Source organism: Microchirus variegatus, assembly GCF_963457635.1.
Source record: "Microchirus variegatus genome assembly, chromosome: 22".
Lineage (NCBI taxonomy): Eukaryota > Metazoa > Chordata > Actinopteri > Pleuronectiformes > Soleidae > Microchirus > Microchirus variegatus.
The window spans coordinates 12,766,874-12,782,394 of NC_139823.1; the positions used below are offsets into that span (position 1 = coordinate 12,766,874).

The 15,521-nt window shown below is 38.3% G+C and overlaps 1 protein-coding gene across 1 annotated transcript in view; it reads left to right on the plus strand.

The window, feature by feature from the left end:
- LOC310943016 (partitioning defective 3 homolog B-like) overlaps positions 1-15,521 on the plus strand; it is a 179,838-nt gene that overhangs the window by 50,055 nt on the left and 114,262 nt on the right. The window contains exons 6-9 of the mRNA XM_083908497.1: positions 1,446-1,516; positions 9,595-9,678; positions 11,233-11,358; positions 13,977-14,253. Of these exons, the coding sequence (XP_083764623.1) occupies positions 1,446-1,516; positions 9,595-9,678; positions 11,233-11,358; positions 13,977-14,253 (558 nt within the window). The remainder of the gene's footprint in view (positions 1-1,445; positions 1,517-9,594; positions 9,679-11,232; positions 11,359-13,976; positions 14,254-15,521) is intronic.

Below are 15,521 nucleotides of genomic sequence, written 5' to 3' on the forward strand. Positions count from 1 at the left end.
AGAAAACATGCATTCATTTATGTCCAAAATGTTGTTTGCCTCGCAAAGGTGGGATTTGTTTCACAGTGTCTTTGTGTATTTAATATTAATGATACGTGTGTCAATTCTGTGGACTGTATGTGATCTCACACACACACACACAAGAATATGGACTCATAGATCCTGTCACACGTTAAATATTGGATGACTCATCTCTCTGTCACTGTTGAATGGTGTCATGGCATGAGCCCTCGTCCCCGTGGAGCTCACCTCTCAGTGTCGAGCCCCATGTCAGTGTATAAAGTAATAATTACAGCTCCCCTGGCTCACATTTACACCGTTTCTTTTTTTCTCGCCCCCTTCTCTCAGTTGTCATACCCACTGACAGTGTTATTGATTACTGCTTTACAACAATGTCTTCTCGCCTTCGAGTATTAATTGCTATTTGTACATCATCCATCCATCAATTTAGGGCCTTCTTCGCTCGCCACTTCACTCATTTGTTCTATCGTTCTCTTAATTTCTCGTTGTCTTTCAAATGGGAGACTGTTGAGCTCGATATCTCTAGTGGTGTGTGGCCGTATTAAAACACAAAAGTCGAGTTGGCCTCTGTTTTGTTAATTCCTCTACATTGTGAATGATGTCGTGCTTTTGTTTTTATTCTAGCTGTTGATTAGTGAATCTATCCAAAGTATATTTGATATCAAAATTCCAAAATCCCATTCTCAAACTCTGTCTATAATATAATATATACTGTATATATTCTGGAAATTGTCTATTATGTACACTATACATTCTATTCTATTTAATGTTTTTATATAGTCTCAGTGTTAATATCTTTTTATATTGTACTGTTCTTGTTAATGCATGGTTATTTATTATCCTTATCTTTACTGTCTTGCTGCTGTAAATTTCCCCACTGTGGGACGAATAAGGACTCTCTTATCTTAAAAAAACGCCTAAGCCTCAAAATGTCCATCTGGGCTTTTTTTTGGTGCTTATTTTAACCATGAACATAACAGTTAAACCTTAAAATGTCATGTGCTTTTGCCCATTTTTCCAAGATTTAAAATTAAGAAAAACAAACCGTTTTATTTAAAAGAAAGCTGTAGTTATACACAAACACCAGATTTTGCGTATTCGAACAGTATAAAACATATTTAAAGTAACATTTATTTGAGTTTTTTAAAAAAAAATGGAAAATACTAACAGGTGTTTTTCCAAATCTCTCCTCTCTGGTGACAAAGACACTGATTCGCCAGCTTCCTGCAACAGCGCGAGTAAAATAACCGTAATATCCACACAGTGGCTTTGACGTGCAACTTCTCAGCTTTCAGAAACTGTTGGAATTTTCTGAATTCGTGCTGAGTGCGTGCGGTGTTAGCAGGTTAAATTGAATTCAACAGTCTTTTCCAAATACTGGTTGGTGACTAAGCTTGTATGTGTTGTGTTTGTGCTCTCTACAGGTCGCCTGTCCTGCTGTGGAGAGGCCTGCAGGAACAGACCGAGCCCAAGGCAAACACGCCTTCAGTAACGGGTCAGTTTGTGTGTGAATTTATGTGAATTCATGTGCCTATATTTCTACTCAGAAGACCTCAGTCATGTGAGCAAACTTGAGAAATTTAGGTAATTGAATTCCCTCCAAAAGTGGCCCTCTGTCGTCAAGACTCTTTACATACTTGGGGTTTTTCATGTGCAAGTTTGTGTTTAGTGATGTTTATTTGTGTGTTGTGTGTCCTACTTTCTCTTCATTAAAGCTGCATTCCAGTAAAGATCAAGGCCCCTTACAGATATAGTTAGCAGGAAGAAGCTCCATCATTAGCCCACTACAAAAGACTTCCAAAATGAGGTCAGGGTCACGAATAAACACACACACAAGGCACACGGGGCATGGGCAAACTAGAAGGCAGAACACATTTTCAGTCTCAAAAATAAACTACAAACACACTTTCATCTACTGCTTTTTTTAGGGAGACACAATTTGTAACAGCCATGCATAAATTAATGACTGCTTCTTAATTAACTCTTAGCGATGCAGAGTGGCCCATGTCTCCTGTGAGCCTTTTTAAATATGCATGTTTATGTGTTTTTGTGCGTGTGGGTCAGAACCATGTGGGGCTGCCTCGTCCCTTCCAGCACTGAGCGAGGACAGACACTTGCCATATATATATGAGGCAAATGTGCATAATAATCGGCTTCTTTGGCTGTGTTAATGAGTAATCAGTTTTAGGCTTCAGTCAGGTTAAGGTGATTGCATGTGTCACATCTACTCAGCCAGTAATATTTCTATCTTAAAAATGTTCTATCTTAGCACAGCCTCTTGTCTACACACATCAGTATTTGTCTCAATCTTTCCTAAAGGCATTTCATGAGTTCACAGGATGACATACATTATGCAAGCGCTGCTGTGTAATGTTTTCCACTCGATAATTATTGTAGCCTCATATAGTATTCAATAAAAAAAATTTAATTGTGTAACCAAAACTGAGGGATTTGGAGATCAGCAGGGATTTGTTCTATTGATTCTTATTGTTCTATGTATGGAAAGACAATTATCCCACATGATTACGTGCGAGCTGAGAGACTAAAAGCTACCCAAGGAGGTCAGATAAACTCATAAATACAACACAGTGTATTAGAGATATTTGGACACAACCAAACAGGTGCCATGCCTGCATTAGGCTGTAAATGATCCGGCAGTAAATTTGAGAAAGTGGCTATAACATCATTGACCAATGAGCTGTTATGACCGACAACACAACTGCTCATGAATGGTGTATTAATTTGTGTTTTAGAAAAGTATAGGTCAGTATGGTAAGGCAATTAAACCACAGTAAATTTCCCAAACACTAAAAATAAAATAATGTGTCGTTAATCTGTGAAGTGAACAGGAAGTTAAGAGCTTTGTGAAAGGAATAATGTTGACATCAGCTTCTCCCTAGCGACCGCAGAAGAAAGGCAGAGATTAGGCCTGCATCAGTGTTAGTGAGTTAGTAGGAGAATCACAGGTGTAAATGATGAAATTAATGATGGCTGGATTCCATTTAGTTTCCTCAGTCTCGTAATGCATGCTGGTTTAATGTCACACTGTCCTTACAATATGATTAGTGCTGGGCATGTTAACGCATTAACGGTGGTAAATGGTGTTAATGGCGTCAACGTTAACGCATGACTCGTTTCCATGGCGACTGACCAGAAAAAGATGCAGGTGACATCATGTTTACGTGACTGCCAATTGTACAAAAGGAGTTTCGAAAGTAAGGGTAAACTTTTAAAACAGTAGCGCACATATACATATACATACATATACGCAAACAGGTACACAGGTTATTTGTAGTTTGCTGCTCTTTTTGTCTAACCAACAGACCGCTCCAGTTCAACTGTAGGCGCGCTAACGGCGCTAAAGGAGCTAACAGAGCCAGAACTGCTAAACTGTGCCTGGGCTCCCGTGCTGTGGCACATAAACATGATGTCACTCATGCATCTTTTTCCGGTCAGTCGCCATGTAAACACATCATGCGTTAACGTGACCAGCACTATATATGATACGATATACAAAACATGGTTCTCGATACCAGTAATATCACAATACAACGATTCTGTCATGATCAATATGTCGCAGGACGAATCATCATATCGCGATACATCATCTAACTGAAGAAAACAAAACGTCTGTGAAAAGTTAAAAGTGCAGATTTCTCTATTTATTCACAACACGGAGAACAAAGTACATAAAGTCGGTGTATTGAACGTGGATGGGGCATCTCTTAACGTAGCTTTCTAGAATATTATTGGACAGTTTTATTGTTCCTGACAGTTGGGGCTGCAACGATAAATCAATTATTAATTGATTATTAAATGAATTGCCAGCTATTTTGATAATTATTTAATAGGATGGGTCGTTTTTTAATTACAACAAGTTTGGGAGTCATTTTGGTTTGTGTAAAAAAAACAAGATATTTGAGTCTGTTACGATTAATTGAGAAAAAAAATCTTAAGATTAATTATGAAAATACTTTATGAGCAGCTCTACTTACAATACTATGTAATATAAAAGCCATTATTTTGGATGTGCACACTTCCACAGTCATCCTCCCTAATATCTTTTTTTCTGCATGTCCTCTCATGTACACACTCTCATATAAAACATCTCAGCTATGAGTAATGTAAACGTGATGTAATGGTTTTTGTGGTCACCAGGGAAACGATCCTTGAAATTGAAAAAAAAAAAAAAAAGTCCAAAATGAGTCGAGTAATGCAGCTATAAATACTAGAACAGTAAAGCATACGTTAAATAAGTGTGTATATGTGTGTGTGTGTGAGTATTTGGTGCTGTGTTTATGCACACATTGTGGTCCTCTGTGTACTGCATGTGTCAATACGTGCCTGCGAGTGTGAAGCTGCACCTATAAATACAGTAATGGCTCATCATAATTTGAAGCACACAGCATGCTCACAGCCAAACTCATTACCTTTGAATCAAAGTGTCCCTTTTATACAGGCGAAGCGATTTACTGTAGATTGGTTTAATGAAATAGTGTTGGCAGTGCATTATATTTCTTTGTGAAATGAGGCACCGCATTGGAGGTGTGTTAGAAGCTCGGAGGTGAAAAGGTAAATCGTTTTTACTGGATGCAGGTTTTCCGTGGTTTACAGGGTGTATTCATACGTCACTTTGGGACTTAACTCTCTGATTGATCCAAAGTAAAGATCTCTGTTGTAATTATATTGTAATGCTGTTTGTAGATCAGGCAGACCTGTCTCGGTCCATCTGTCTTTTCTTTTTTTTTTGTAACTGCCATCTGCCTTCACTTCCTTTTGCCTCTTTGGCTCGTTTTTTTCACAGCTTATTCGTCTTCTTTTCCTAAATGTTTTGCGTGGTTGAAAAAAAATACAGTAGCAAATATACTGCCAACAAGATCCTGTGCCATTTATACTGCGATTATTATTCATTTTAGAATGCAATGTGAGCATGGAATAACTCTCCTTTCTTTGTTATTACTTAATTCGGATAAACCCACATGGATGTGTCCTATAACTGTGCAGTAATAGTTGTGAGTAAATTACACAAATTGCATAACAACTTCTATTTTGTCAGAGAGAAATTCTCCGCGCCAAGAAAACACTTAACAAACTCAAGCACATGAGAGTTAGTGAGTATAATGCAGGGTCTATATCATGTTGAGCTTCTGAAGGGGGCTACATAATGCATTCAAGAAACATCGTAAATGTCATCACTTCTGCAAACACAATTACAGCCCACTAACTAAATGATTACTGCTGCTGCCGCCATTAGGTAAAATATCCTACACAAATTGTGTAGATATTAAAGTAGAATATATTTTTTTATATCCGATTCAGTGATCTATCGGACTGATACCGATTTCCATACCTAGTTATTTGTAATGTGGGGACAATGTGCAGACTTCTACACAAAAAATAATATGGGATTCTTCTATACACCAAGTAAATAGTGCTGACTGATAAATTATTCTTTCTTTGTCATCGCAATATAAAAATATGCAATAAATGCACCAAAAAAGACGACTTGAAACACAATTAATTCAACTAAACTATTTAACATAGAGACAGTTTGCATTGACACCAGGTTTTTAAACACAGCAGACGACAAAGACTGAGTGTTTTATTGGAGACAATCAACTTAATCAGTGAATAATGAAACCGTATTGATTTGAAAAAGATAAATATACCATTTATACATTCAGCAAAAGTCCGAAACTTAAATAATTTGTTTGCTAAAACTTTCTTGTTTATTTGTAATGGAATTTTAAATATTACTAAGCTTATTTTAAATATTCATGCATATATATTTGATGTATTCATATTGATCATGCATTCATTCATCAAAGGACTCCTTTATAATGCAGTTTTAAATTCTCTGTCACTGTCTGTTTGTCGTATTAGTATAATCTGCAGCGTTATTGTGCATTTCTACTGATTTGCGTTCCATTTACTCCGCGCATTACTGGTGCTCTCCACTTAGAAAGTGAACCTTGTGAGAAAGGGAAAAAAAAACAGAGAGCGAGCGGGAGATGATAAATAAAAAGACGGATGAGAGGGTGAGATGCGCTGAGAGGAAGGTAATGCATATCCTGCTCTTTTGTTATTTCTCTGTGTTTCTGTCCTTCATAGTGAGGATCAGTGAAGTGGCAGGTGGATAAAGAGAACACCTGCTCTCTTCATCTCTCTGCTTCCCTCTGTCTCTCCCTCTCTCTCTCTCTGTGTGTTAGGGCCTTTCTCTCACATCACATTGCCTCACTCGTTTCTTGAGTCTCACCCATTTTGTCTCTCTCCCCCCCCCCCCCCCACTTCAGTTTTTGCATTGATGCAGCCTGTCAGACATCCAACAAAAAAATCAAAGAAGGGAATGCAAATGGATCTCAAGTGCTTGTGTGTGTGTTTGTGTGTGTGTGTGTGTTCATGTGGGAGTGGTAGAGATCAGAAGCTCAGAGGGAGGGGTGGATTTTTATTTTTCCCTCTCCTATTAATTCTATTCATTAGTGCTGTCTAATTAATTCCGTGCCTCCTTTTTCTTTTCATTTCACTATTATCTGGCTGCCACACTCCTTTGTTCCCTTCCGCTTTTCTTTCCCCTCATTTTTTTTTTAATTCTTCAATTTATCTTTCTACATAAACACATGTACGGTTTTATCATGCCGGCGATGTCAAACATGGCATTTTGGTCAGCTCACTGAGAAATGGAACATGTCAGTAAATAATGACATTTGATGTAAATCCAGGGTTTCCAATGGTCAAATAACATTGAGCTTAGTGATCCAGTTAAACACGGGGTCATATTTGTTTATCTCAATACCTACGCAGTGGCTTGGTGCAAAACTTGGTGCAGGCTTTCTTTCCCATGCATGCCGAGAAGTCTTTTTGTTTTAAATATTTGTATTTTTAATAGTGCTGGGCACGTTAATGCACATATACGCATGGTGCGTTTCCATGACGATTGACCAGAAAACTATGCGCGTGACGTCATGTTAGTTCATTTAGCGCCGTTAGCGTGCCTATAGTCGAACTGGAGCACACTGTTTATTCAACGGAAAAGAGCAACGCAGCTAATAACCCGTGTACTGCGTATGTGTTCCTCTGTTTTTAAAGTTTAGCGTTACTTTCGAGACTCACTTTAACAATCGGGAGTCACGTTAACATTTTTCCGGTCAGTCGTCATGGAAATGCATCATGTGTGTTGAGTCGTAAAAAAGACATCGACTTCATCAGCCTTGTGTCTTTAATTCTCATGAGCAGATCTTGAAGCTAATCTAATATTGTTTACCATTGTAAACATTAATCCACTATCAACACTGTTCTGTGTGATGAGCATGGCTGACATTAGCATTCATTTCAGTGATTAATTAACTCACTGAGCCAATAAGCAACATTCTATTCCAAATTTCTACTGTCTGACCCAAATATAATCCAATATACATAACCATATTCATATACATAAACTCTACAGCTATTTTTACTCTTGTTCTGTAGATAGTCAATCCCTCAAAGTCAAGGCCATGTTGTAATGACTTCAAACTCGCCTCCCTTAGTTTCTCTGGTGCACCCTAGCCAAATGGATTATAATATCCATTCATCCATCCGTTACCTACCGCTTTATCCTCCACATGAGGGTCGCGGGGGATGCTGTGCCAATCTCAGCTGACAGAGCGATAGGCGGGGTCACACCCTGGACAGATAGCCTGTCCATCGCAGGGACACGTAGAGACAAACAACCATTCACTCTCACACTCACACCTGCGGTCAATATCCTTTCTTTATATTCTGCTTTTAGGTTTCTGTTATAAACACTTACAACATAAGAATACACAAATACATAATATATTTACATATATATGTGTATGTATATATACATATGTATACACATATATGTGTATATGTATTCATGTATATGTTTATACATGAATACATATACTATGTGTGTGTATGCGTGTGTGTATATATGTGTATGTATGTTTATATATATATACATATATATGTATGTGTATGTATATATATGTATATGTATATATCGGCTATTATAGCATGTAAATAATAAATAATTAGCTGTAATGATGTGATTCAGCTTGTGTTGTAAAACAAGGGTTATAAATAATCAGAGGTATGCCACAGTGAAATGCTTTCTAAGCCCTATTGCACAAGTTGACTTTGCTTGCTTCCAAAGGTATGCACCTTGTGAAGTGCTCTCTTTTCTGAATCAGCCTTTGAGAATATCATGCTCTGCAGCCACATTGTGGAAACGCTCAGCGATGACTCCGTCAGCTTTTTTTTTTGTGTGCTTGTATTGTACAGGAAGCACCATCTGGATATGTTATCGAGGTTAAATACATTTTTATTGGAGAAGGAATAAGCTTATATGTATTATATATATATATATATATATATAGCTTATAAAGTGAAGCCAGACAATGTGAGGTGAATTTCCTTTTCATCCACTCACTGCCCAGCAGGCTCGTGCTCAAAAAGGCCTTTTCCTTTAGGCCATACTTATTCTGCTCCTGTCTTGTTTTCTATTGTCTGGGTTAACTCAAATTTGTCTAATTCCATTAAGGCATTCCTCAGCTTTGTGTGTCTGAGATAACGAGAATGAGACGGAAGACAAAAGGAGAGCTTGTTTTTGCACTTTGCATTTCTCTCCCAGCCGTTACCGCACACACACCATCATCATCAACCATCCTCTCCGGAGTTTATCAACATCTGCACGACTATCAGTTCATGGATGTTTAGGGATAGATGGTCTGCAGAGAGTGAGGGAGACAAAACAAACAGAGAGTTTTTGCTTCACACACACACACACACACACACACACACACACACACACAGTAGGAGAGAAAGGAGGGTAGAATGAAATAGCACACAACTAAGTTCAGACAAACTCACTTAGACAACACACACACACACACACACAGAGGGAGCAGAGAGAAGGTCAGAAGAGGATTAATGGCTGTGCTCTGATAGATAAACTAATCAAACAAACAAAGACTCACATTAAAACACAGACGGAATGCAAAGCAGACACTCTGAGATATTCAAAGAGAGGGGGAAAAAAGCCCCATAGAGATGAATGCCATGAAAACGTTTTGACCCACACACACACACACACAGAGCAGTCAAGAGTTCTGTTGACTTAAAGTAGAGAGACTTGGCAGAGGCAGATTGTTCTCTAAGGGACAGGTTCATGCACATGGATTAATTTCTTTACAAACAATATTTTTAGCACAGTAACTTGCGTCAGTTAGAACAATATATCAGTCAAAGGATAGAGTTCAAACTTAACCCCATGAGGCAGGTCTTTGGAATTTTGTTTTATTCCGTGTTTGTGTGTGAGGTCTTTCCTGTGTCGTCATCTGTCCCCGTCTTATTATAATAATAATAATAGTAATAATTCTAAAGGGTTAACTAACACTTACTCACTCGTGTGCAGCATTGACAGCAGTTTACAGCATTTCCCAATGTTTTACCAAGTTAATTCCGGTACTCGGACATAGCTTTTTAAATGTGCACATTATTTATACTTGTATAAGTTACACTATACTGTTTTTCTAAGTGATTTTATTCATGATTTTTTTGTGTGTGTAGCCTGACCAGAACAGTGGAGATCCTGGGAGAGGAGAGTCCCCTCGGGATCCATGTGGTTCCCTACTGCTCTTCACTCAGTGGACGGTGAGTTATGTTCACGCTAACATACAAAAACTGCATTTGACAACAATGCAGATATTCCCAAGGACTATATATGGGTAGTGATTCTTTTCCCTCAAATACAACGCCACATTCACTTTTTTTGGTTGTGTAGGTTGAGGATTATCGCTGTCTTTGTGTCGGTTTTATCATTCAGTTTTCATTCCACGGCATATACTAGGAAACTGGGGAGCTACTGCAACCTCATTTCACCCACACACAGACACGCACACACAATGGAAATAGGGGAAAAAAAATAATTGCATAGCTATGCAGGGCTTTTATTTGGGTGTGTTACAGTCAAACAGTGGACGGGGGATTTCCTAAGGAAAAGCAGGATGAATTTTTATGTCTGTTCTCATGACTCACCTGACCCTGCCAATCTCCCCCTTAAATCCTCCCCCTCCTCCCTCCATCCTTTGTATCCTCTCCTCCCTCTTTCCTGGATGCCCTCCTCCTCTGTCTCTCTCTCTCTCTCTCTCTATAATGTCTTTCACCTTTCGACCTACATTCATCCTTTCGGAGCTGAAGTCCTCGGTGTGTCACTGTCATCATTTCTGTTTTGTTAAGCTGTGCTTTGGTGGGGGAAATGGTGAGGTGATTGAGACTGAGGGATTCTGAAATAGTTTTTCACTCTATTCCACTATCTTGCCGTGATTGTGGGCATCTCTCCCTTCAATATGTGTCTCGATGCATTAGCTTCAGTTTGATTCAGGAGTTTCTATAGCTTTTATTATGGAATTATTTTATCCGATTCAATATGATGTGATTTTTGATTTTTTGACGAAAAGAAGGTTTCAGAACTACCTCTATGTCTTTGTTTTTATTAGTTCTACACAAACAGAAAACTTGAGGCCTAATGTCCAAACAAAACCTTTTGAGATTGTAAATGTAAAATTAAATCTCTCCGTCACAGCTAATCTTAGCCCCACGTTAACTGCGTCAACGTTAACGCATGACGTGTTTCGATGACGACTGACTGGAAAAAAGACGTGCATGACGTCATGTTTACGTGACTCCTGAGTGTTAAAATGAGTCTCTAAAGTGACGCAGTTTTTTTGTGCCGCAGCACCGGAATCCACGCACCGTTTACTAGTTAGCTCCTTTAGCGCCGTTAACTGGAGTTCGACTGGTACGCTAACGGCGCTAAAAGAGCCAACGCAGCTGAAGAAGCTAACTGGTAAACGGTGCCTGGACTCTGGTGCTTTGGCAAGAAAAACTGAGTTACTTTGTCTTTTTTCCGGTCAGCCGTCACTGAAAGACGTCATGCGCGTTGACACCGTCAGAATTGAGAGCAAAAGTAAAAAAAAAGTAGATGGTACTGTTCTCTTATTGTCTCCTAATGTGACTGTGAGCACAGTCTGATCCCACTAACTGTGACTCATAGATTGAGCTCAGATTGAAATCCACTATAGACATCAAAAGAAATTTGCATTACGTGGTTATGCGAAACACTTGTGTCTCAGTAAAACCATGATTTTAAGATTAAATACATAAAAGCTGATGCTCATTTTCTCTCTCTCGTCTCTCGCTTTCCAGGTCTCTCGGCCTGTACATCCGCGGCGTGGAGGAAGAGAGTCGCTCGAGAAAGGAGGGCTTGTTTCAAGTGGACGAGTGCATCGTCAAGATCAACAACACCGACCTCATGGACAAGACGTTTAGCCAGTGAGTGCAGGTCGTGTTTGTCCGTGCTGAGCCCAGGAGTTCAAAGAGATGTCTATTCTGAGATGAGATGTTGTATTTCTAAGACGGAACAAAAATGTTTAGATTAGGGAAAACATATTGACCAGTAACTAGGCGCTTACTAACATATATAAGTAGCATACTAACCCTTTATTAGTAATCATTAAGCACGTATTAACACCTTATTCTACATAACCTTATTCTACCTCTATTACGACTTGAATTAAGATTTTTCCTACATAAGGTGCTTAATATTTATGAATAAAAGGCTAGTATGCTACTTGTATGCATGTTAGTTAGCACCTAGTTAATGGTGAATATGTGTTCCCTAATCTAACGTAATCTAATGTATGCATATAAACATGAGGGGTATTTCATGTTGGAAACCTGTTAGAGTCAGAGGTGGCGTTGTCTTTTCCTCCTCTCTGCTGTATCTGGTTTACCTGTTCATTAACAGAAGGCTTATATCACCGTTGTGCTGCCATCACAAAGAAAATGGCAGCGGAGACACTTCGGCAGATGTTCGGAGAGTGTTGTGTGTTTAGCATGGTTGAGCTGGCCTTTATCTACGCGTGTGTTCCGTCTCGTTCCTCAGAGGACAGATCTGTTTGGAAGATTCATGCGAGACCAGATGTTCCCCGGTAGACCTTGCTTACTGCGCCGTCGACGCACCTGAAACAAAGAATAATTAGGCGAGCGAGGATGTGAGGAAGTGTAACGTGATTACGGAGCATTAAAAATGACAAAAGGCAAAACAATTGCCCACAGAGTACAAGGACTGATGTGGATGTTATGATGATTTCCACACATTATAGTTTATGTATAGTCTACACAACAGCCCCATGTCCAGCATTCAGTGTGGTAATGAGATTATACATGAGGTATCTTTATGTTGTACTGTAGGGGAAAGGGATTATCACCAGAGGGGTTTGTGCCTATTGTTCAGAAACAGGTGTATTTTCCACACACTCTCTCTCTCGGTTTCTTGCCAGTATTGTTACATCACATTGAGATATTCACCTTGATCCAGCTCAAGTAGGCCACTGGCAGTTCACTGACCACACACACACACACACATACACCAGTTTCATTATACTGTATTGTGGATTATATACAATGAAAATTACACTAGGCCTCATTCAAGCGCTTGCTTCGTCCACCTCGTGTTTTAAAACGGCTCCAAATATGCAAATTGTGTCCGAACAATGAACGTAGTTGACGTCACGCTCGGGCTTTCTTAGAAATCGTTCATATTATGTTGTGAATAATTCACATAAATAAGCTCTTGGGTTTAAATGCAGAAAAACAGCAGTGAGTACTTTATGAAGTGTTTTCATGGGTACAATTTATTTTCTACGCAACACTATTTTATACAATTATATGAGTAATGTGCACAATAATGCACACGCTGACTGAATTGACATCCAATGTTTTTTTTCCCCACTGTGCCATTTTTGCATTATTCTCTATGATTATTAAAAAAAAAGAAAAAAAAAAGTAATTATTGCATATCTAATATATTAAATTGCGTTTCTCTCTCGTAGACCACTTTCTAAACATAGTCTCTTGTTACAGAAACATTATGATCATTACATGTAATAATAGTCTTGGTGGGAACCAATAGGCCTGTAATCCAATAAAATTTATACAAACTGCATTTTCTCCGGTCGGTTATCTGAGGTGAATGATGGCGCGTCCCGATCGCTCCTGACACAGTAGTCCCGATAACGTACTTAGCTTAATCTCATACAGACTAATTGTCTGCAAAATTATCTCCTTTTTATAGATCACATGACTCTAATGGCCGGGTGAACAGGTGTTGCGGGTCTGTGACGCATCTCCTGCTATTTTCCTGAAGATAAAAAAACAGGAAATAATGATATGCATACATCAAACATCATAAACAGCTTTAATGCAATTTATTTAATCATAAGTTGCAGTGCACTAACGTCACAGACAAGAAACCAGACCCAGTTTAGTTGATCCTGCAGCTTAAATCACGTTGCATTAGGTTTTTCCTCTTTTATACAGATGTTTCTCATACAATTGTAAAGTGCAAATTAGATTGTGGCTTCCTTATGACTTTATGACCAATAAATAACATTTAAGATGTCGGATCCGGATCTGGAGACTTCTGATAAATTATTCTTTCTGGCATTATAGATACCAGAGAATCAGCATAACAACTTTTGTATTCATATGTCTTGATAATGACAATCATTCATAATCACTTTACTGAAGATTTATAGCGTGAGCCTCAGATATTAGAAGTTTTCAAAATGAAACCCCATCATTTGTAATCATTAGCAGTTCACTGGAACTTCTTCAATTTGTCATTTGCAATCTGATGTTCACTATTATCTTTAATTATAATCCTTCTTCTAATTGAGTCGTATGTCCTTTGATAATGACTTTGCTCGTCAGAGATTGATAGCTACGTACTGTACGGGTTTATGAATTGTGACTTGCAAATAATGGCGTGATTAGTGTAAGTGGTAAATCACATTACCACTGCACCCACTTCAGAAACAAAACCTTTTTTTATCATTATTATTCTTCTTGATTTGCTTTAATAATTTAACTTTCTCTCGTGCTCTCAGGGCCCAGGAAGTTTTCCGTCAGGCAATGCGGTCGCCGTTTGTCCATTTGGACGTAGTTCCCTCCTCCAACAGAGAGCGCTATGAGAAGAGTCTAATCGGTCAGCTGTTTGGCACCAACAACAACAACCACAACAACGCCGGTCCTGACAACAGCCCCAGAATCATGAAGACTAAAGAGCCGCCACCTCCTGTCAAAGCCAAACCTGTCTTTAAGCCCTTTGAGAATCCATCTGCGCGGTTTACAGAGGAAGCTGCCACGCTGGACGCTTCTATTGGTGTAAGTCTCTCCTAAATAACACATCAGCCTAAATACCCTTATCAATCATTCTTCAATTTTTCAATTTTTAACACCATGTGAAGATATTAAGTGGTGTTATTTGAAATTTAGGGTTAAAGATATTTATTTCACCTTGTCACTAGGATTTCTGCAATCCCCATATTTGTGTATATATAGTGTATATATGTATATTTTCAACATTTTTCTTTATTTGGGTTTACAACATCCTACTCTTAAGGTCTTTTTATAAAAAATAATAATTATCATAATTAAAAAAAACAATAGTACATGATTTCAAATAAAAACACACACATTTAAGTTTTGATTCTATATAAATCATGTAGTTTAAGTTAGACAGCAGAACTCAAAAAGCAGAGTGATTGAGTTACATGAATAACAAATTATAAATCACTCATTGCTTTCTTCTGGTTTGAATCTCTTTGAATGAACCGTGAAGTCTTTCCTCATTCAAACCCATGTAATTGCGGCATCAGCATTGCCATGGTGACATGGCTGACATTTGAAAAACAGCTGGCACAGAGGAAACGGTTACCAAGCAACAGTTCATTTTCCACTTGTTTTATTTGAAAAATAAAGTGTTTTTTTTCTTCATCTTTTTAAATGCAGATGCTCGAGCGCTTCTTCCTAAACATTTGGAATGGCTCTTAATGACTTAGTCGAATATGTCCCACCACAGTTTCATACTGAACCAAACCATTTCCTTTATAACAAAAGAGATCATAACTTTGTATTTTGCTCTGTTGCTATTTTGCACATCTGTGTACAGCTCTGTCTGCAGCACTGTTGGCCTAATGCTCACTTGTCGAAGTAATTATGTGTCCGTGCAGGCAACCAGACCTTTGACAGATGCTGTGTCTCCTCGAGCTCTCCAGTCTGTTTACATATCATTCAGACACTGTAGTGTGAGAGCGAACAGTTTAACACATACACAGAGAAAGAGGTTCATTAATCAGGTTTTTGCCATTTTCAAATAATCAGCAGTGGTTGAGTATTATTTCATTATTCAACTGTGTATTGTTTATGTTTAAGTTTAAAAAAGAAATCTCAGAACTTAAAGGTGCATTATGTAATAAATCTTAAGCAACTGGCAATAAAATCCTCCTAATATGTCACAGAGACTCAGGAATAATGTTCATATAACAAACTGAACTCACCAACAACAGTACAGACAAAATATTTGCATTAAAAAAAACATTTTGCAGACTGCAAATCATGTTTATGTTTTGAAGTCATGTTTTGGCATGTGG